General features: G+C 39.2%; 1 protein-coding gene across 4 annotated transcripts in view; it reads left to right on the top strand.

The window, feature by feature from the left end:
* The window catches only part of SMARCC1 (SWI/SNF related, matrix associated, actin dependent regulator of chromatin subfamily c member 1), a 191,879-nt gene that overhangs the window by 13,663 nt on the left and 155,873 nt on the right, over positions 1-22,343 (top strand). For 3 of the 4 annotated variants that reach the window (XR_006289179.1, XM_037891337.2, XM_037891338.2), the window contains exons 3-7: positions 5,611-5,696; positions 9,779-9,860; positions 12,766-12,858; positions 17,109-17,178; positions 21,764-21,833. Coding sequence is in view for 3 of the 4 variants with exons in the window: in XM_037891337.2 (XP_037747265.1) it covers positions 5,611-5,696; positions 9,779-9,860; positions 12,766-12,858; positions 17,109-17,178; positions 21,764-21,833 (401 nt within the window). In the remaining variant the exon portion in view is untranslated. Of the gene's footprint in view, positions 1-5,610; positions 5,697-9,778; positions 9,861-10,574; positions 11,885-12,765; positions 12,859-17,108; positions 17,179-21,763; positions 21,834-22,343 lie in introns of those variants that run through there. The other variant, XM_037891340.2, reaches the window with a different exon arrangement.

The raw sequence follows: 22,343 nt of genomic DNA, 5'->3' as shown, positions 1-22,343 counted from the left end.
TTAGACACTATTAAATGGATACAATCAATTTAAAAATCACTCATCTGCCCAGACATTGTTTTCCCTGATAGTATTGCAAATAGCACTTTAATATTACTGTCACTTTTTCTTAGCGTATGCGCAGCGTGTCTCAGTTGGCATGTGACCAGGATTCATCACCAAATTTGATCCGCTGGTCGGATCATTAGCTTCCCTGGCTTGGGCCAGATACTGATGGGGAGTGCGATAGGAACACTCATCCATGCCCCCCATTACTGTCACTGAAAGATTATAAGGAAAATCTTTATTTTTTCCAGTTGGTTTACAAAGTGCACTTGTTTGGACAATTTCACTGTTGCTTTTATATAGTTAGTTTCTTCTCTGTGCTGGCCTCACACACTGAAATGGGAGAGGAAAAATAATTTTTAAAAATAGGAAAACTGAATTGCAAAATCATAATCATCTGGAGGAATATAAAGGGCACTTGTAATGGCTGAAGCTAAATCTACTTTGGACTTAGGTAGTGTGTTTCATCCAAGAAACTCTGTAGCAGATTTACCATTTCATACCTTGGAAAAGAACCCACTTTGCAAGCAGACACTCTTAGGGTCTGAATAACTCAAGTCTAGATTTCTTTCTCTCTCTGTCTCACACACCCACCCACCATGGAGTAGAGCTGCTGCGTAACTCAAAGGTCATGAATAATGTAGGTTGTATTGTTCAAGCTGGATGGTGTCACAAACTGTTGCTCTAGAGTTCTATAGGTTTTTTTTTTTAAAAAGGATTCAAATGAAGTGTATTTTTAAAAGAAAGTAGAATATAACTTTGATACATGTATTTCTTTGCTTTAGTGCAGGTTTCTAAGACTCAAACACCTTTCTGATTTAAACAGTATGTGATTGAACTGTACATTTAAGCTTTTTATTTACCTCACATTCCTATGTATGGTGTTTCCAGAGGCTTGGAATGTAGAATCATGTGATGTCTCTTAAACTTGTTCCTACTATAACATGTTAAATTGATAATCAAAAGATTTCTACTTTCTAGGAGCAAAAAATGGATTAGTACATTGCATGGTTAAAATTAGTTCTTGCCACATATGCAGTTGTGGTTATAGCTTCATATAATCAACAGATTTCCCTTGGCTTATGGGAACATCCTGGATCTGGGGGGCGCGCGCGCGCTCTCTCTCTCTCTCTCTCTCTCTTTTCCTCCCTCGACTTCCCCAGTAATTGCATCCTTTACCTGAGAACTCTTCCTGCCAAATCTTGTTGAAAATGGATTTTCAATGGAAATATTGTGCAATTTTACAGCCAGCTCTAAACTTACAAATATCCTGACTAGTGATCCTGGAAAAGAATGTTAAAATCTGAAGCATGCTCTCCAATTTAAAACTATAGAGTCCTCTCCGCTATTTTATCCATACTCTAGAAAGCAATCCTATATTGACCCCTTAGAGAGAGACTAAATGAGACCTAATGGACCCTTTAAATCTCCAGCTGATGTTCTGCTCTCAATTCTGGAATGTGTGGTATGGTATACCCCTTGATTGGTTGAAGTGAAATGGTGCCTTGTACGCTTCAGGTACTGTAATAAATAAATCAATCTGAGATGCATTTAGCAGTAAGTCTGCAAAAAAAATTTTTGCTGGTCCTCACAAAATAAACATTTTTTGGTTTTTGTTACAAAAACTTTTACACGGAAAGGGATCTTCAGGACCAGCCCCATGCAATCTTCCTGCTGCAGAAGTGGAGCCCAGCTGATTGGTTTATATCTCTGTTTTTCAAGGATATCTTCATTAGGAAGACAGCTGGAAACTTCCTTTTTAAAACAAATACTGAGATTCTTCTTTATCTCTTTAATCCATTCCACTCCTCTGTTTCTATTTTTCATAGATTGGGGCTCAGTGGCCACCTCTGATACATTATGTTCTACAGTATGTATGAATCCTGTTCCAGGTGGCTTGGGGAAGAGTGCTGCATTATACATCAAGAATATATGCACTTGTTCTGAGATCCAGAAGGAAGTGGGAGGCAGACCAGTTGAGAATCTCTGGGTAAAGATAAAAGGGTTAAAAAATAGGGGTGATGTCATGGTAGAGGTCTACTATGCACCATCAAATCAGGAAGAGGCAGTGGATGAGGCGTTTCTAGAACAAATAACGGAGGTATCCAAACCCCAAGACCTGGTAGTAATGGAAGAGTTTAACTACCCAGGCAGCTGTTGAAAAAGTAATACTGCAAAACATAACATTTCCAGTAAGTTCTTGGAATGTATTGAGGACAATGTTTTGTTACAAAAAGTGCAGGAAGTAATCAGAGGGATAGCTATTTTAGACTTGATTCTGACAAACATGGAGGAATTGGTAGCGAATCTGAAGGTGGAAGGCAATTTGGGAGAAAGTGGTCATGAAATTATAGATTTCATGATCCTAAGGAAAGGAAGAAGTGAGAGCACAGAATAAGGACAATTGACTTAAAAAAAAAAAAAAAAAAAAAAAAAAAAAGAAACAGATTTTAACAAACTCAGAGAACTGGTAGGTAAGGCCCAGTGGGAAGAAAATCTAAAGGAAAAAGTCGTTCAGGACATCTGGTAGTTTTTCAAGCAGACAGTATTATACACACAACTGCAAACTATCCTGAGATGAAGAATGGAAAGGGGCCACTATGGCTCCATAAGGAGCTCTTTAATGACCTGAACATCAAAAAGGAATCTGTGATGGGGTGTACCAGACCTCTGAGGCTATGTCATAGCCCACCCCAAAAAAAGGTACAATAGGATTAGATTTTTACTTACCCATTGGGGAAAAAAAAAAGACTTTTGAGGGTAAATAAAACATTTACCAAGCAGTCAATAAAACATTAGGACAATGTTAGAACCAAGCACTTCCCAAAGTACCCATCTAGGTCCAGGACAATGATTAGCAAAACTGTATGACTTGCATGTGTGAAAGTCTGAGCAATTTAAAATGATATTCTACTTTTTTTTTTTCCTGTTTGGTGTTCTGCAATGTAATTTAAATGAAAATCCAGGATTATAAGTGGAATGCAGGGTATTAGTTACCAAGTATTTGCAACTTAACTTTCATGTGTTTAGGAAATGCTGAATAGTTATTGTGACTTTTTTCTGTATTGTAGTTTAAATAACTTACCAAAACAATTGAAACTGGTATGATTGTATTGCATTATTTTGACAAATAAAATCTGTAGAATTTTTAATTTTTTTGGTACAGAATCCCCCCAGGAGTAATGTAGGAACAAAATCAGGAAGGCTAAGGCACAAAATGAGTTACATCTTGTAAGGGACATAAAAGACAGTAAGTGGTTCTTTAAATATATTAGGTGCAAGAGAGAGATAAAGGAAAGTATAGGACCTCTGCTTTGCAGGGAAGAAGATCTAATAACTGATATCAAGAAAATTGAGGTGTTTAATGACTATTTTGTTTCAAGGTGTCCCTAAAAAGGTTAATGGTGACCAGATACTCAAAACCACAGTGTTAACAACGAGGGGGAAGAAATAGAAGCCAAAATAGGGAAAGAAAGGCTAAAGAATATTTAGATGTATTCAAGTCAGCAGGCCCTGATGAAATTCATCCTGGGGTACTTGAGGAACTGGCTTAAGCAATCTTGGAACTATTAGCAGTTATTTCTGAGAAGGTCCCAGAAAACAGGAGAATGGCAGACATAGTACCTATCTTTAAAAAGGGGAACAAAGAGGACCTGTGGTATTATAGACCAGTCAGCCTAACTTACATACTGGGAAAGATACTAGAACAAATTATTAAACTATCAATTTGTAAGCACCTGGAGGATAATAGGGTTCTAAGGATTTACCAGCATGAATTTGTCAAAAACAAATCATGTCAGACTGACCTAATTTCCTTTTTCGATATGGTTTTCTTCTTAACATATGTGCAACGTGCCTCAGGTGGCATGTGACCAGGATTCATTACTAAATTTGTTCCATTGGTTGGATCATTAGCTTCCCCAGCCCATGCCAAGTACTGATGGGGAGTGAAACGTGAGGGTTATGGACCTTAATAGCCATACTGGATCGGGGAAAGCAGTAAATGTTATACCTTTTAGTAAGACTTTCGACAGTCCTACATGACATTCTCTTAAGCAAACTTGGGAAATTTGGTTGAGATGAAATTACTGTAAGGTGGGTGCACAACTGGCTGAAAGACCATTCTCAGAGTATTTATAGTTTGCTGTCAAACTAGGAGAGCGTATCTAGTGGGTTCCACAGGGGTCATTGACGCCCTGGGTCCAGTACAAGTCTATATTTTTCATTAATAGCTTGGGTAATGAAGTGGAACATATGCTTATAAAATTGCAGATGACACTAGGCTGGGAGGTGGTTGCAAGCACTATGGAGGACAAGATTAGATTTAAAAACAACCTTGTCAAATTGGATAATTGGTGTGAATTCAACAAGATGAAATTCAATAAAAACAAGTGCAAAGTACTTCATTTAGGAAAGAAAAATGAAGTGCAAAACTACAAAATGGGGAATAACTGGCTAGGTGGTAGTACTGATGCAAAGGATCTGGTGGTTAGAGTGGATCACACATTGAATGAGTCAACAGTGTAATGCTGTTTTGAAAAAGGCTAATATGATTGAGGGGGTTTTAACAGGAGTGTCATATGTCAGACGCAGAAAATAATTGTCCCACTCAGCTTGGCGCTGGTGAGGCCTCAGCTGGAGTACTGTTTCCAATTCTGTGTGCCATGCTTTAGAAAAGATGTGGACAAATTGGAAGGAGTCCAGAGGAGAGCAACAAAAATGATAAAAGATTGAGAAAGCCAGATGTGTGAGGACAGACTAAAAAAACTGGGGATGTTTAGTCTTGAAAAAAGAAGACTGGGTGGGACCTGATAAGTCTTCAAATAGGTTAAGGTCTGTTATAAAGAAGATGTCGATCAGTTGTTCTCCATGTCCGCTGAAGATAGGACAAGAAGTAATGGTCTTAATCTGCAGCAAGGGAGGTTTAGATTAGATATTAGGAAAAACTTTCTAACTATAAGGGTAGTTAAGCTCTGGAACAGGCTTCCAAGGGAGCCTGTGGAATTCCTATCACTGGAGGGTTGGTTGGTTTTTTTGTTTGTTTTGTTTTTTAAAAAGAAGTTTGGCAAACACCTGTCAGGGATGGTCTAGGTTTACTTGTTTCTGCCATAGCACAGTGGGCTGGAGTTGATGACTTGCTCAAGGTCCCTTCTAGCCCTACATTTCTGTGATTCTGTAGAACATAGATTCTCACGTACCTACGAAAATACATATCAGAGTTGGCCTTTGAGCCCCCGATCTGTGGGAAGAAGAAACATAAAGGAGTGGAATGGATTAAGATGAAATTTAGGATGCATCTGATCTCACCGTGTGTTTACAATCAGACTGCTTAATTTTGAATATGTATTTGTTTTTTTTACTACTTGGAATGTTTTTAAGTGAGTGAAGAGTAAAGCTTTATAAAGTAAGCCCCAGATGAAAATGGAATGGTACATTTATGAGTTCACTGGTTTTGTGTTCTGTACAGAGTTGTGTACATTTAATGATACAAAGCGTATCTTCGCTATCATAGCATTGAAGATGTCACTTTTGGTCAGTGTTCACACTTCTGTCTCCTGATTCTAGGCCAAGTGTTTCATGGATTTCAAAGCTGGAGGTACATTATGTCATATTCTTGGTGCTGCTTACAAGTATAAGAATGAACAGGGCTGGTAAGTTTTTACTTGAATTTATACACCTTCTGCATGAAACTAAACAAATGAAATGCCTATTCAAACTACTTGCAATTTAATACACTTTCTTGAAGAGTTGAGTGGGAAAGGGAGTTGAGAAGAGGAATAAATTTTTGTTTTCTAGTTGATGCTCAATTTAAAGTTATCTAAAGATGAGAAATATTGTGAGCTGATGGATGGAGCTTCAGGGTGGGAGTCAGAATCTCCTGATCTTATAATCCCATTTTTGCCATTTATTTGCTGTGTAATATTGGCCAAATTGCTGACTCTTGCTGTGCCTCAGTTTCCCCATCTGTAAAATGTGGATTATTCTTACTTGTCTCCTAGGATATTGTTAGGAATAATTAATGTCTACAAATACAAAGCACCACATAGATACTAATAAATAGAAAATGCTTTGTAACTGTTCATCTGTGCTCATAAGTAGAGAATGCAAGTTTCATAAAACCACTGCCTATATAAATATTGATGTGTACAAAACTGTCCATTTGGAGTCTAGCGGTGGTTATCGTGTGTACATTATAATTCAGAAGACTTTTCCCAAAAGGGAAGTTACATAATAAGTAAATTATCATTGAGAAAATTGCAAAATCTCCAATTGGGAACTAAAAATAGTCAATATAAAAGATCAATAACTCAGTTAAAAATAAGGCAGAAATTTTCCCTTCATTTATGTAGTTGTTTTTCAAATGCTGTGAAGACCTGTGAGTGTACCTGGGTTAAGATTACCCCCTCAAGCAAATCAAAAGGCAAGAATAAGCCATGTTTTAGTATTATTTTTGTAGGGTAGATGGTGCTCTGCCCCCTAACTGCATTTGCAGGACATGAAAGAGTAAGAAGCTGCCATAAGTTAACTCTCTGAAGTGCCTTCTTCCATTCCTACAATGCTAATACCCAGCCACAGTTAACTGCTGTCTGAGATATCTGAGTAATGTGCCTTTCAGGTGCTTTGTGCTTCCTCTGAGCCTCAATAGAAGAGCACCTCAGCTAGCTCCCACAAAGTAAATATTCTTTTCTTTTTGGACAAACTTATTTCCCATTTACAGAAATCTGAATGAGAGCAAAACTCTGACATTTGGCCGCATCCTCTCTCCTCCCTCTCTTGCTGATCTCTCAGAACTAGCTGGTAGTGTCTTGAGTGTGTGTGCATGTGGAGTGGGGAAGGAAATGATACTTGAGAATTTAACACTGAGGATCAGATTTAGAGCCTGGAATGTTTCCTTCACTGACTTGACCAAATAATATGATGTGCCTGATGCATGATTCTTTGTTTTTCAATGGTATGCATTGTCGCTCTTGGTTAACCTGTTTGTGAATGATCTGTCTTATAGGAGAAGTACCTTTCCTGGTCATAATAGGTATGTCTGAAAAATGCACTTATCCAGTGCAGCTGGACGTACCTTGTCATTGTAATTCAAACAGATGTTCTCTAAAACCTGTTGCTCCAGACTTAGTTTCTAGAATTAATTAGTTAAACAAGAAGACAGGAGGACCTCCTAATGATCTTTTTAAAGTGATTTTTTAAAAAAAAAAAAAATTCCCAATACAGTATATGCTGCTGTTTATATGTTAAGAAATAACATGAGTGCTTTTATGTGGAAGGTTAAATAAAATTATGGTAGAAATTTGAATGTATGAACAAAGTGAAATGAATCCTTAGTGTTGACTTCAACCATGTTTGAAAATTTTGGTCTGTTAAAGCTAAGCACTAAATAAGTGACCTGATTTATAGAGATGTTTAAGCCTTAACACATAGTGTTTTGAAAATGGTTGAAATAATAGTCAGAGTTTGAAAACTTGCTTGTGAACATAATCAGTATTTTAATTTTCTTTGTGTCCACTTTCCTAATGCTTAACTTTGTCCCATTAATCTCAGTCAGAGCAGCTATTGAAGATCACATTTTGACCAAAAGATTGTGAAATTATGTCAATATGTGTATATTGAGGCAAGATTTTTTTTAATCAAGGCAGTTAGAATAATAAGTTATAGATCATCAAGCCCACCCTCTACCAGTCCAGAAATGTTCCGTACACAACTTGTTAAGATTTCTTGTTCTGACAGTCACTGTAAGACTTTGAGATGACATTTATATTGACATGTAATATTGACATTTAAATATAGAGAACTTTACGGTTGAAAGACAAGCATACAAAAATAAGTGATTGCCTGTAACTCCTTTCTGTTATGCTGTACATTACAACAAAGTCAGTCCTCTGTGGAAAAAATCCCATCACACTGGCTGAAAATCGAAACCATTAGGGAAAGAAAAAACCTTTCACAAATGTGAACGTCTAGTGATGTGCACCTCTGGTATATTATAAAGATTCCCCCCCCCCCCCCCCCCTTGTGGAAGACTGTGTATGCTGCAATACAGTACTTAAGGGCCTCAGATAGTTAAAGGTAAAGTGACAGGTTTCAGGGTAGCAGCCGTGTTAGTCTGTATCCGCAAAAAGAAAAGGAGTACTTGTGGCACCTTAGAGACTAAAATTTATTTGAGCATAAGCTTTCATGAGCTACAGCTCACTTCATCAGATGCATTCAGTGGTAAAGTGGTAGCTGCTTAGATTAGTAAATTGCTTAGATTAGTAAATTAATATAAAAATTACATGAGATTGTGAGGTTATAAATATGTAGGTTAATGTGAGCTTTTGAAGTTGTAAAATTCAAACTTGCACATCAAGATGTGTAAAACTGAATTTAACATCATTACATATTTACAAGCTGTAACAATCTCTCAGGTGTTTTACTGAAAATATGTGGTGCTCTGTGTATTTGAAGTATACTGCCACTTACTACACTTTGCACACTAACAAGCACTTAATCGCTTTTATTGTGTGTAGTGCTATGCTTGGACAGAAAGTCATGCACCCCACCTAAGAATCTGATACTGAATTCTTTTATCAGCAGCTTTGTTTCTAATCCTTCTAGTTGCCAAAGTGAAGCTCACAACCAGTTACTGCAGATAACCACTGCTAGCGTTTAACAAATTAATAGTGCAGGCTGAATTGCTGGAGATCAGAAACTCCTGGAGCCTGTCAAATTGCAGACTTGTATCTAAATATATATCCTAACCCTTAAAATTCTTTACAGCTGTTGTCCAAATTCTTAGTATTGAGGTGGGAAAGGAAGTCATTTTAATTGAATGAATCCATCCCATGACTTTAGAAAGAAGTCACATTACTATGTCTCTGCATCATTAGATTAATAACTTGGGTTATTGTAAAAGATTTCCCACTTAACAATAGGCCAAGAATCAGATTCCAGTGTGAGGATGGATGTAATGTATTGTTTCAGCTACATCTACAATATGTATTCCATGCGTGGAATAGTGGTTTTTTTCAGATGCGCCTAGTTCAAAAAAAAAAAGCACCGTAATGGATTTATTAAGATGTGTGCTTTATTAAGCTGCGTGCTTCTGAGGTTAGAATGTAGGCCTACAACTGATTGCTCAACATAACCAATAGACTAGTGAATGCGACGGAAATATAAATAGAAAACAGTGTTTAAAGACATGAACATTGATTTGCCTATGCTCCCAGTGCTGCTGTCTCTTGTCGACCATTGTGAGCTTTGTCTCAATAAAAGTAAATGACATTTTCAGCTGCTTTTAATTAATTGCTCTTGTCTGATCACTCTAGAGAGCATAGAAATGTAGTTAATTGGCTACCTGTCTTACTCCAAGGTTTTGTTGCTAGTCATGTTGGATAATAGAACTTCAGCCTTGGATTTCATTGTGCATCTAAGAGTTTAAAAATCAACTGCATTTTGTTGATTGAGATTGACTGTTTCTTTTCTACTAAGTGGAGCAAGAGTAACATGGTTGAACCATTTCTATTGTGCTCTAAAACTCCATTAATAACTTATGTTCATACATGCAGATACTGTAAGAATCCGTTCTCTGTTAATATTAAGTATACCAGTGTAATTTACTAGAATGTGCAGAGTTTTAAATATCACTTCTTGGTCAAAACCAAATATAAAAAAGTCTAAAGATTCTTTGCTGTTGAAAATAGGCAAGTTGAAGTCTTTAATATCTTTCAATCATTTTCCTCGTTTACAGGCGGAGGTTTGATCTGCAGAATCCATCGCGAATGGATCGAAATGTGGAGATGTTCATGAACATTGAAAAAACACTAGTGCAGGCAAGACATTTTATAACCATAAACATTTTCTGTTTTCAGAGTAACAGCCGTGTTAGTCTGTATTCGCAAAAAGAAAAGGAGTACTTGTGGCACCTTAGAGACTAACCAATTTATTTGAGCATAAGCTTTCGTGAGCTACAGCTCACTTCATCGGGTGCATACTGTGGAAAGTGTAGAAGATCTTTTTATACACACAAAGCATGAAAAAATACCTCCCCCCACCCCACTCTCCTGCTGGTAATAGCTTATCTAAAGTGATCACTCTCCTTTCAATGAAAATCAAACTCAATTATTATCATTATTTTTGCAAAAAATAAACAAGCACCATTTGGTCTTAAAAAAAAAAAAAAGCCAATTTCCCCGCCTGAGAAAGCTACCAAAACCTTTCCAACTAGCTGTAGGGAGCTGTAACAGGGTAGCTTTCTCGGGGGGGAAATTGGCTTCTTTTTTTTTTTTTTTTTTTTTTTTTAAGACCAAATGGTGGTTGTTTATTTTTTGCAAAAATAATGATGATAATAATTGAGTTTGATTTTCATTGAAAGGAGAGTGATCACTTTAGATAAGCTATTACCAGCAGGAGAGTGGGGTGGGGGGAGGTATTTTTTCATGCTTTGTGTGTATAAAAAGATCTTCTACACTTTCCACAGTATGCATCCGATGAAGTGAGCTGTAGCTCACGAAAGCTTATGCTCAAATAAATTGGTTAGTCTCTAAGGTGCCACAAGTACTCCTTTTCTTTTATTTTCTGTTTTGTGTCTCACTGTATTTGCCACTTTCTTTGGGGAAATGACCTTCTAGCTTTGAGGTCCCTTAGAGCTGTGACCTGCATCAGAATTCCAAACTTTGTATCTTTCTTGAATTTCTATCTGAATATACCTTTTCTCTTGAGAATCTCTGAAACTAGTTAGAGTGGATGACTGGGGGAATACTTAGTACAGAGAAACCTGGTAGTTAGGGTGGGAGAATAATTTTGAGCTTTAAAATTGTTAGACAACTATTTTTTAACTTTAAAATTGAGCATCTGTACAAATCAGTATGTTTAACAAGTTAAAACATTGTGCTTTAGAATTTAGGAAATGAAGAAGTTATAAAAAAAAAAATGTGAAACAGAACTATTCTTGCAAAAGCCTGGCCACGTACGTTAAGGCAAAAAGTGAATTTACTGCTCTTGAAAGGTGCTGGGTTATCAGGGCAGGTGTAGAAGCACATTACAAGCTGCAGCAATAGAAATTTCAACATTCCATCAATGTGCCTCAATCCTGACTTGGAGGGACCACATCTAGGAGTGAGCAGATAATTAATTTTGTTCATCAAAGTCCACCCTTGGCTCGTCTGAGACTGCCAGCAAGGGTGAAAGTTCCGTTTTGTTTCTGATGAGAATACCCCTCCACTAGTAAACTCCGACTAATTTGTCTGAGCCACTGAACAGCTACCATACGGTAGCAGCTCGTTCCTGTCCAGAGTCAAATTTGAATAATTGACCTAGAGGTTGAAAAGCTCTGTATCCCGTTACTCATCCCTTGTCCTTGTGCCATTACAGTGATCTACTCACTTCCCCATCCGAGCAGGTCAATTTAAAATTAAGTTTATTACTGTGTCAGTGATTGTTTCCTATGATAATCTGTAGGGCCTAGGCCAATATTTTTGCTTGTACTGCTTTCAAGCTGTACATTTCAAGTATTTAGCAAAATCAGAAACGGGAGGGAAAGAACTCAAAAAGTGACACTCTTCACTGACATTTTGGAATAAATGGTTTTGCTGTGATTTGATTAAAGATAGCTGGATAGTCACTTTATTTTAAAATAAATATTTAGTGTGGCTAAAACCACTGTTCTAGGTAATGTAGAAATCTGTAGACACTAGCGCTGTAGGGTGAGATCCTAGTCAGGATGTATCGAACATGGTGTTTAGTTTTCCATTTACAGTAGCATGCTCAGGACTTGATCCAAAGCATCGTGAAGTTGAGAATCTTTCCATTTTCTTCAATGGACCAAGAACATGCTGGTGCACAGAACTCAGGCGGGGTGAGCAGGGCAGCCACCCAGGGTGCGAAGCCACAGGGGCGGAAAAATGGGGCGGTGTTGGTGGTGTCACAGGGTCACATCTTCTCCTTCTGCCTTCCATTTAGCACAGGGGTTTTCAAACTGTGGTTGATGGGGGTCACTGGCCCACTCAGGCCCCTTGCTGTCCATGCTGTCCTCTGCACAGGTGGATGCTCCCCAGGCAGCGCTCTGTCCACCACACTATTGCCTGTCCCTCGATGGAGCCCAGCACTGGCCGGTGACATCGTCTGAAGCCATCCCCTACCCGCAGAGCCCAGCAGCCATGAGATGTTTCTCAAGGCACTCGCATGCTTCTGCCCTGGCACTACTGGAGCATCTCATGGCAGCCGGGCTCCATTGGCAGGGACCAGCTCCGGGATGGAGCTGGTCAGTGCCAGGCCCCTTTGAGGGAGAGCATCTCTGAGCTGTGCTGCCCACCCTGCCCAGGGAGTGCCCATCTGTGCAGAGGTGGCCCAGCTCGGGGAACAGGGCAAAGAGGGCTGCTGAGCAGCCGGCCAGTGCCCCAGCTCCCACAAGCTTCTGATCATTCAGCTCCTGGCAGGAGGCAACAGTTCTCAAACTGTAAGGCATGCCCCCACAGTTTGAAAACCTCTGTGCTAAATGGAAGGCAGAAATGGGGGGGGGGCACATGACCCCATGTCCCTACCAACCCACACATTGCCTCTAGGGGGTGAAAATATGCTTGCTCGTCATGGGCACTAAAATGCCTAGTTAGGTTCTTCACAGGACCTTTGCATTAGTGTTTGTCAAGCAGTAATGTTTAATGCAGTAATTAATCCTTGATGGGTTCATGCCTTTCATCCACTAGTTTTTGATTTAAAGTTTTGCCTTTTCTCCTCTAGAATAATTGTCTGAGCAGACCAACGATCTACCTCATTCCAGATATCGAACTGAAGTTGGCTAATAAATTAAAGGACATTGTCAAACGTCACCAGGTAACAGATATGAAGTTTGTAGCAGCCTTGCGTTTTTGCAGGTTAAGTTTTTGAAGCTGTTTATAAAGGACAACTGTAGAGATATTACTTTAGAATTGAGGCTTCTAAAAATTAAATAGTATAGAGGAGCAAGGGGCAACTGGTGGCCTGGGACTGCATCCATCTTTCCAGACCATTTTATTTGGCCTGCCAACAGTTAACAGTTTATTCTGCTGTGACATTTATTTTTATTTCTCAGCTTTTTTGCTGTGATAAACATACTGAGAGTATAAAGCGCATGTTTCGATGTGGAAGACTGATCACTAGGGGGACTGGCTGTGTGCTTCCTTGGGTTGCATGTATGCTGAATACAAGGAAATTCAATATCCTGAAAAATCAGGTCTGTATCCACTGCACCACAAGTGTGGTGAGAAGTGGTGCATTGACAAACCCATGACTGATACTTCAGTCTTAATTTTTTTTAACTTGTGATAAAATTACAAAGGAAAGTCTTTCATGAACAGTGGGAGCGTAACTATCTTTTTACTGAAAATGGACATAAGCCTCCGTTGCTCGTATGTTTACAAGTCATGGCAGTGACAAAAGAATATAACTTGAACCATTTCTACAGCACCAATTGCAATGCCGAGTATGACAGATATACTGCTAATCGTCGATGTGCAATGCAAATGGAAAAGGCATTTCCACTTGATGAGAAAATGGTTTAAAAAAAAAAATCGAAACCATATATCTTAATGTATAATTTTGCAAAGAGTTAGATAAGCATGAACATGTGGAAGAAAAGTTAACCATAATTGTGCTCAATTGTTCTTCATTTCTTTTGACACTAGAGTACAGATGTGTCAGAATCAAGTCAGCTACAGATATATATCCAGACGATTGACACCAGTTTTAACATGCATGAAGAGTTTATGAAGTTAGCCTCATTACACAGAACAAAAAAGGGCCCAGATATTTTTGGTGCAGTTCAGGAGGCTGTTGCAGATTTTCAAAAAGTTGCCTACTTCTATTACGGACGGGCCACCGACTATGTGTAGATCAAAGGTCAGGTTTGCACATTTGTTGAAGCACAGTGAAGTGAATTGCCCAACACTGCACTGCATTATCCATCAGAAGTCGCTGTATGGAACATCACTGAACTTTGATCATGTCATGAATGTGGTCACGAAAGTTAGAAACGTAATTTGAGGTGGCAACAATAGCAAATTTGTGGCTTTTCTCAGTGAAGTGTATGTAAAGTATGGCGACTTGGAGCCATATGCTGAAGTATGATGGATGAATCATGATAAATGTCTTGAGAGATTATTGTATGCAGTGTTGTTGTAGCTATGTTGGTCCCAGGATACTAGAGACACAAGGTGGGCGAGGTAATATCTTTTGTCGGTGAGAGAGACAAACTTTCGGGCTTACACAGAGGTTGGTCCAATAAAAAAAAAAAAATTACCTCACCATTTTGTCTCTCTTGACAGATTATTTGCACTTTGAGGGGAGACTGTCACCTTTTTGAAAAACACTGCAAGTTCTGATACTAAGGAGTTTCAGGAAACAATGGAAGATTCTGTTTTTCTGTAGTATGGCATTTTTGGCTGCTAAAACCTGACATTTGAATCTTCAGTTGCAAGGCATGGACCAGATATGTTGGATGTCATTGCTCACCTGGGTGGTTTGCGTAAGCTTGAATTTTTTAAGACTCTCCTGTTGGGTTTGGATTTTGCCCGCTTTATAATATGTGCTGCATTTGCATTGAAACGGCAAGCATGCAAGTCAGTGTTCAGCGGGTACTCTACTGATGTTGAAATGCTGCTGCTTAATTTCCACCAATGTGTTAAGGATTTTGAAAGTTTTTGACCTCACCTCATCCTTTTTAATGATTCATTTGCATCTGTTGTCAATGAACACCAACTAGAACTGAGCAGATTGCAGGCTAATCCTTTCTTTTTTTTTTTCCTTTTTTTTTTTTCCTTTTCCTTTTCCTTTTTTTTTTTTTTTTTTGAAAGAAGGATGAAAGGGGCATTCAGTTTTGGAAACTGCTTCCTAAATCCCATTTCCCGAGTCTGAGAAAGTGGTCACTGAACTTGTGTTCTATGTTTGGGGCTACTTATGCTTGTGAAAGTAACTTTTCTACATTGAATCATTTGAAGTCTAAGGAAGGAACCAACTGACTGATGAAACTCTTCCAGTTTATGATATAGATGTGCCCTTCTTAGTGCGCAGGCAGGCTCAAGCCGAGTTTCACTCTGACAGGCAAGGTACTATAACGATGAAAAACAGCAGAGAAAAACATTAAGATATTTTTATTTTTTGTTTTCATTTATTAATCCCCATCCTCTTCTGGACACTGAAAAAAAGTTAGTGAAAGAGTTAAGTTGAATCTTTAAAAAAAAAAAAAAAAAAAAAAAAAAAAATTCAAGGTTGTGCTAACGGACTTTTATTTTGAATAACACTTTGGTTTTACAGTGTTAATACAGGGTTAACTGTATGTTAACATGTTATATTGTGGCAAACGTTTCTGAGTTATGCAGTATATAACCTCTTTAAAAGAATGTTGGGCCCACCAAAGGGTTTTAATGGATTTTGTGGCCATATTCTTCTTAAAGTTGCTCATCCCTGGTGTAGAGAAGGGAGTGTTTTTGTGGCATGCACACCTGGGTCTAGGGGGGTCTAGGTTCTATTCCTGGCTATATTACAGACTTGTGTGTTTTTAGGCAAGTCACTTAAACATCTCTCTCAGTTTCCCCGTCTTTAAAATGGCAATTATACTTACCTTCTTTACTGGGAGGATGATGATTAACTCCTTCATGTATAAAAAGGAGTTTGAGATGTGAAATGGGCTATGTAAGTGTAAAGCAGTAAATTTTAGGAGTATGGGATTTACTTTGCCATCTGAACAGCCATCTGGTGGTATCTCTCTCATACTCTGCACTCATCTTAAATGCATCTCTCTTCTCCCATGCATAGGTCTCCTAACTTTTTTCCCTTTGCAGATGGTAGCCTTGTCTACTGAATGCTTTGATTTATTCACCGTTCTGTTTCCTGTAACTTAACCATATGCTCTCTACTGTCCTGGTATCTAATTCTGTAAAATATGTTTTGGAATACAGTTTGTGTGAAAAATGCTATACATTTCCATTTCTGTAAATACATCTCCCTCCACCTAAGAAAAATTCCATAGATTTTGAAGAAATATATCTGTAGAGTCCGATTGTCCCTTGGGTGTGATTCTTTCTGCTGTGTAGTGACTATGAGGCTCTGTGTATTATGTTAGATAATCTTGATGTTTTTAGTGCAGAAGAAAGGCAATTTTTTATTTATAGATACACTATGCAAGCAATATGGCATCCTCAGTTAACAAATATCTAATTTAAAAAAAATAATAATAAACAGTTGACTATTATAATATTTAAATGGACACTATCAACTTGAAAATACAGACAATTTCAGACAGACGTGTTTATCTTTTACAGTTACAAGTAACACCTAAAATTACTCTGACAAAGAAGTCAGTGAAAATAGCGTATCTTTTATAATTTACTATGAGCATTTGACAGAGCTTTGAGTATTCTCAGTGTCATTGTTTTCTCTTTCATATTTGTCTTTTCCCTTGTTAAACAGATCCTTTTAAACATCGAAGGGGGAGCAGAACAGCCCTAATTTTTTTTTTTAAAGGAACTCTTCTTTAGGTTTGTTTAAAATTCAGGACATACTATTTAAAGGAGGCTCCCTCAGAAACCGGAATTTTTTTAGTCTATTTTTTAAAAAAAAATCAAGTTGACAGTGTCCCTTTAAAATTACAGTTTGAAGCAAAGTGTGTTTATATTTAAACACAGTTATGGGTATCTTCTCATAGGAATGTACACAATAGACTTGCATAGACTGAGATTTGGGAAAGAGAAGGATGAGGAAAGAAAAAGAGAAAAGCAGTGAGAGGAAAGGAAAGACGGAGGTGAGAAGGGCCAAGGCGATACCAGGTGGAGGCAGGATGGTGTACCAGAAGCAACCCTTCTGAAAATGTAGCAAAGCACAGCTAGGGGAAAGAGGTAGCCTCCAAAAGATGAAGAGTAACCTCCTGTTCTGATACCTTTAGACTATTGGAAGTAATAGGGTTGAGCCACCTAGGTTCTGGATCTTACTATATTATAACTAAAATCGCCCACTAATGTTTCTGAAATAGAAAGTTTTTTCTGTTTGTAGGAGGAAGTTATTTCTGTGTAGCTATGGATTCTCAAGCAGTGTTTCACTTTTTTCCATAGGGAACCGTCACTGATGAGAAGGCAAAGGCGACCCACCATATTTATCCTAATCCTACCTCACTGGATGATGGTAAATCATACAGCGTTTGTCTATGAATCTTGTAACTAAAACACTTAACTGCTAAAGTGATGGTTGCTATACAAAACCACTAGGTACGAAGATGCACTCGGCTTAATACTGAGAGTTGTTCAGAAAGCAATAACTTTCAAGATTTGACTTTAAATGGTTTGTAGTCCTAAATGTCCTGCGTCACAATATGGGGGGGTTGGGGTACAATGAGTGTTTTTTATAGATCTGGAACTATATTTTCTGGAAAGCATATGATGATGTAGGCCTTGATTGAGTGAAAGTCTGTGCTGTTAGCATTAAGCGCTGGCAGCGTAAAACTTGGTGCTATGTACAACAGATTACCACATTCCATGCTTCAGAATTTATAATCTAGAGGAGGTGCAAAGGAAAATCAAGACTATGAAAAAGCCAAAGGAAGGAGTGGTCATAGATTACAAAATTTTTACGAATTGGTGGTGTAAGCAGGCCTTGAGACTGAACCTACCATGGACCACCTCTCCCAGTGACTTCACCTTGGTGATTTGTTTTTGCCCCTGATCTCTGGGTGGTAGAGCTAATCCATACAAAATTATGTATTTCAACTCGTATTCAGTGGGATTGTGGATAAAATAGCTCCACATCAACACTACCAGGACTAAGTACAAAAATGACACGGAAAACTAACTTGAGACAGGATTGATAGTATATAAGAATAGGCAAAAAGGTTAAATGTTCTGCTTTCCTAATAGTACCTCTTAAGAAACTGAGCTAGATCTGTGGTAGAGAACACTGGAGCCAAAATAAAACATGTAAGAATTAAAAACTACTTTGTATAGTTTCATAGGGATAGAAGTGTGGTTAGCATCCTTGCTTCCTGGTGCATGTCTGAATTGGTTAAGCCACAAGTGGCAGTGAAAGCAATATCAATGAAAATTAATCATAGAATATCAGGGTTGGAAGGGACCTCAGGAGGTCGTCTAGTCCAACCCCTTGCTCAAAGCAGGACCAATCCCCAGCTAAATCATCCCAGCCAGGGCTTTGTCAAGCCTGACCTTAAAAATATCTAAGGAAGGAGATTCCACCACCTCCCTAGGTAACGCATTCCAGTGTTTCACCACCCTCCTAGTGAAAAAGTTTTTCCTAATATCCAACCTAAATCTCCCCCCCTGCAACTTGAGACCATTACTCCTTGTTCTGTCATCAGCTACCACTGAGAACAGTCTAGAGCCATCCTCTTTCGAACCCCCTTTCAGGTAAATGAAAGCAGCTATCAAATCCCCCCTCATTCTTCTCTTCCGCAGACTAAACAATCCCAGTTCCCTCAGCCTCTCCTCATAAGTCATGTGTTCCAGTCCCCTAATCATTTTTGTTGCCCTCCGCTGGATGTTTTCCAATTTTTCCACATCCTCCTTGTAGTGTGGGGCCCAAAACTGGACACAGTACTCCAGATGAGGCCTCACCAATGTCGAATAGAGGGGAAAGATCACATCCCTCGATCTGCTGGCAATGCCCCTACTTATACAGCCCAAAATGCCATTGGCCTTCTTGGCAACAAGGGCACACTGTTGACTCATATTCAGCTTCTCATCCACTGTAACCCCTAGGTCCTTTTCTGCAGAACTGCTGCCGAGCCATTCGGTCCCTAGTCTGTAGCGGTGCATGGGGTTCTTCCGTTCTAAGTGCAGGACTCTGCACGTGTCCTTGTTGAATCTCATCAGATTTCTTTTGGCCCAATCCTCTAATTTGTCTAGGTCCCTCTCTATCCTATCCCTACCCTCCAGCGTATCTACCTCTCCTCCCAGTTTAGTGTCATCTGCAAACTTGCTGAGGGTGCAATCCACACCATCCTCCAGATCATTTATGAAGATACTGAACAAAACCGGCCCCAGGACCAACCCTTGGGGCACTCCACTTGATACCGTCTGCCAACTAGACATGGAGCCATTGATCATTACCCGTTGAGCCCGACAATCTAGCCAACTTTCTATCCACCTTGTAGTCCATTCATCCAGCCCATACTTCTTTAACTTGCTGGCAAGAATACTGTGGGAGACAGTGTCAAAAGCTTTGCTAAAGTCAAGGAACAACACGTCCACCGCTTTCCCCTCATCCACAGAGCCAGTTATCTCGTCATAGAAGGCAATTAGATTAGTCAGGCATGACTTGCCCTTGGTGAATCCATGCTGACTTTCCTGATCACTTCCTCTCCTCTAAGTGCTTCAGAATTGATTCCCTGAAGACCTGCTCCATGATTTTTCCAGGGACTGAGGTGAGGCTGACTGGCCTGTAGTTCCCAGGATCCTCCTTGCTCCCTTTTTTAATGAAATGAGTGGATTAGATAAATCAAGATCATATTGCAGTTCTCATTGAGACTATTATCTGATGTTACATAGTTGATCAGAAGCATTTTATCATGCTTATATCATACAACATCTAGCTAGCTATTAAAGAGCCTTACTTATTAAGATAAGACAACAGAAGTGCCTTTTTCAAATTTCATTGTCCAATTTAACTTTTTCTGTGGGACTGGATTTCCCTGATGCACCATATCACAAAGAAAGCTGAAATAGTGTTATGTCCTGACACCTGATTTCCACTAGATGGGAGTGTTTGGCCCTGTGTAGACTGCAGCATGTTGTTTTATCCTTTCATATCCCTTATTGAATGTGTTTTGCACTCCAAGGGACATAATGCTGATACATAACTACCTCATTTGTGTTCAGAAGCTCTCTTTAATCCATTTTCTTCCTGAATAGGGATGAGCGCAGTTTGACATCTTTGGCGAATTTGCAACTATATTCTTAGATAGAGATACATGGCTCTGTTTAAGTCCTGACTTTATTGAGCTTCAGGGACAGCATGACTGCAATGGAGCCATGAACTCAAGAAATACTGTTGCATAGTTCAGACTCGCAATCTAACCTACATTTAAAAAATCAGTTTGGGTAGTGTTCGCCAAATTTCTAAATGCCTCTCCCTCTTCTCCAATGCCATTGGGGGGTGGCGGGGAATGAATATTTTAAGACACCTTTTAGAAACAGCTAGCATCATTCACAAAAACCACTATTGACTCTGTAGTGCCAGATACCTATCTAACTGTATTGGAACCATGCTCACGCTCTTACTGCAAGATAAGCAAAAACTCATTTTCATTGTCCCTGGTTTGGCCAGTATCCACGCACCAATTGTCATTACAGGTGTCTTAGTAATAGCGTTCTGCATGAAGGAAACAAGAACTGGATTACTAGTCTCACTAGGTCAGCATTGCCTTAGAAGTTCTGCTAAGTTAGCACACGCTTTTCCTAAAAGTTATGTGTTAGGAATTATTTTGGGGATGTTCTATAGCCTGTATTATATAGGAGGTCAAATAGATGATCACAATGGTCCCCTCTTGCTTTAGAATCTATGAATTTTCCCTCGTGTAAGGCTAGTATTTCCCCCTTCAAAACCATCTTCCTGAAAAAGGAGCATTTTTAAGGATTGTATCTGGAACACTTTATCTGAAGTTTAATTCCTGTGAAACAGGCTGATGGGTGTAAATCAAACTAGGGGAATGAGTGACAGGCTATTCAGAGCTCCGACAAGGACACAGTGGGGAGGGGTGGGGGGATAGATATTTTCCAATTGACAAGAAAAACCTCTGGAGGGAAAGGGTTGGGCTTTAAACCTTACAGTAGTTAGAACAGATACATTTGTCCTGGGGAACTAGACTTCCTGGCTTTCTCCACCTTACTTCTGCCTCTTAAGCAGCCCCTTACTGAACCTTGTACTGCAGGAGCTGTTCTATGCTCCGTACCAGGTTCTCAGCCTGGTAAGTTAGTTAGAAGCTAGCAGCAGGCAGGGAGAGATGACCAGCTAGAATCGGGGGCGGGGGGGCAGGCTGGGTGAGGGAGAGTTTTCAAGGGCAGGCAAGTCTTAACCCAGCTCTACTTCCCATCAGCCGGAAATCCTCCCCCTCTTCTAGTACAATGCCTTCAAGTGACCACTTTCAAGCCTTTACACACTGACCAGTCACCAGGGTGCTAAAACTCTGGGGATTAGCCAGTGACCTCAGGGTTAAAGTCTGCAGTGTCAGCAATGGAGACTTAAACTCTTCAAGTGGGTTTATTCTTGTGGACAAATTGGCAGTGGGTCCATTTATGAATCTATAGGGGCCTAAAAGGAATACAATAGGCCTTTGTTTTAAAAAAAAAAAAAAAAAAAAAAAAAAAACTCTTTAAGTTGTAGTGTGGCAACAAGGCTGTTCAGATGCCCTATGTTTGCAGCAGCTCTATTCTTTACCTATCTCATTCTGCTACTCAGGACTGCGGATCTTGCATTTCTAATGGCCCACTGCAGATCTTGTCCAAAGGCCAGGAGCAGGGTTTTTAGGACAGATGAGAGTCCAAACGAAAGCTAATGATATCTTGCTGCTTACCCTGAGAACACTGTAGCTCAATTAAAAAAATGTATCTTAAAAAACAGCCTGCAGCTTCCCTGCCTCCTCTGACATTTGGTAGAGGTGCCTGAAATAAATCCTGCTCTTATTATGGCAAAGCCACTCTGCTTGAGTTAGCTCACTATCTCAATCTGACTTTTTTTTTTTTTTTTTTTTTTCATTTTGCAGATGAATGGTTGAGACCTGTGATGAAGAAAGATAAGCAGGTGTTGGTGCACTGGGGCTTTTACCCAGACAGGTAAAGAAAGGAGGAGGGGAGAGAACCTTCATCTCTAAATCCTGAAAAAGCTTGTTAAAAAAGAGAAGTGTTAAATCTTAGAAGTTTGAAATTGCAGATGATTTAATCCATCATCTCATACAGATGAACGGTTCCTCTTACTTTAGCGGGTCTTATTTCTCCTGATCTCAAACCACCTTCTGCTCTGCAGCTGTGATTGTTTAGTGAACTTGCACATTGTTTTTCAGAACAAAATGGTGACATCCCAGCTTTGTATGGTCTGTACTTGTGCTCTTCTTTTCTAGTCCTACAGAATAATGCCACAGGGTCAGGCCCGTTAGTTTCATGTAAAAGAAAAGTTTAAACGTCCCCCCTCCCCCACACACGCACTTATTTTCACCATTTTGCACACCATCTGATTGGATTGTTTCAGGGGTTTTTTAATGACTGTACAACACAGGCTAGAACACCCAACACACAGAGAGTATTAGTCTCATGCTGTATGGGCTCCTAGTGACTTAGTAATTCTTG

The sequence above is a fragment of the Chelonia mydas genome, chromosome 2 (assembly GCF_015237465.2).
Source record: "Chelonia mydas isolate rCheMyd1 chromosome 2, rCheMyd1.pri.v2, whole genome shotgun sequence".
Classification (NCBI taxonomy): Eukaryota; Metazoa; Chordata; order Testudines; family Cheloniidae; genus Chelonia; species Chelonia mydas.
The sequence above is the reverse complement of the archived record's forward strand: the minus strand, read 5'-3'. Positions and strand labels throughout refer to the sequence as shown.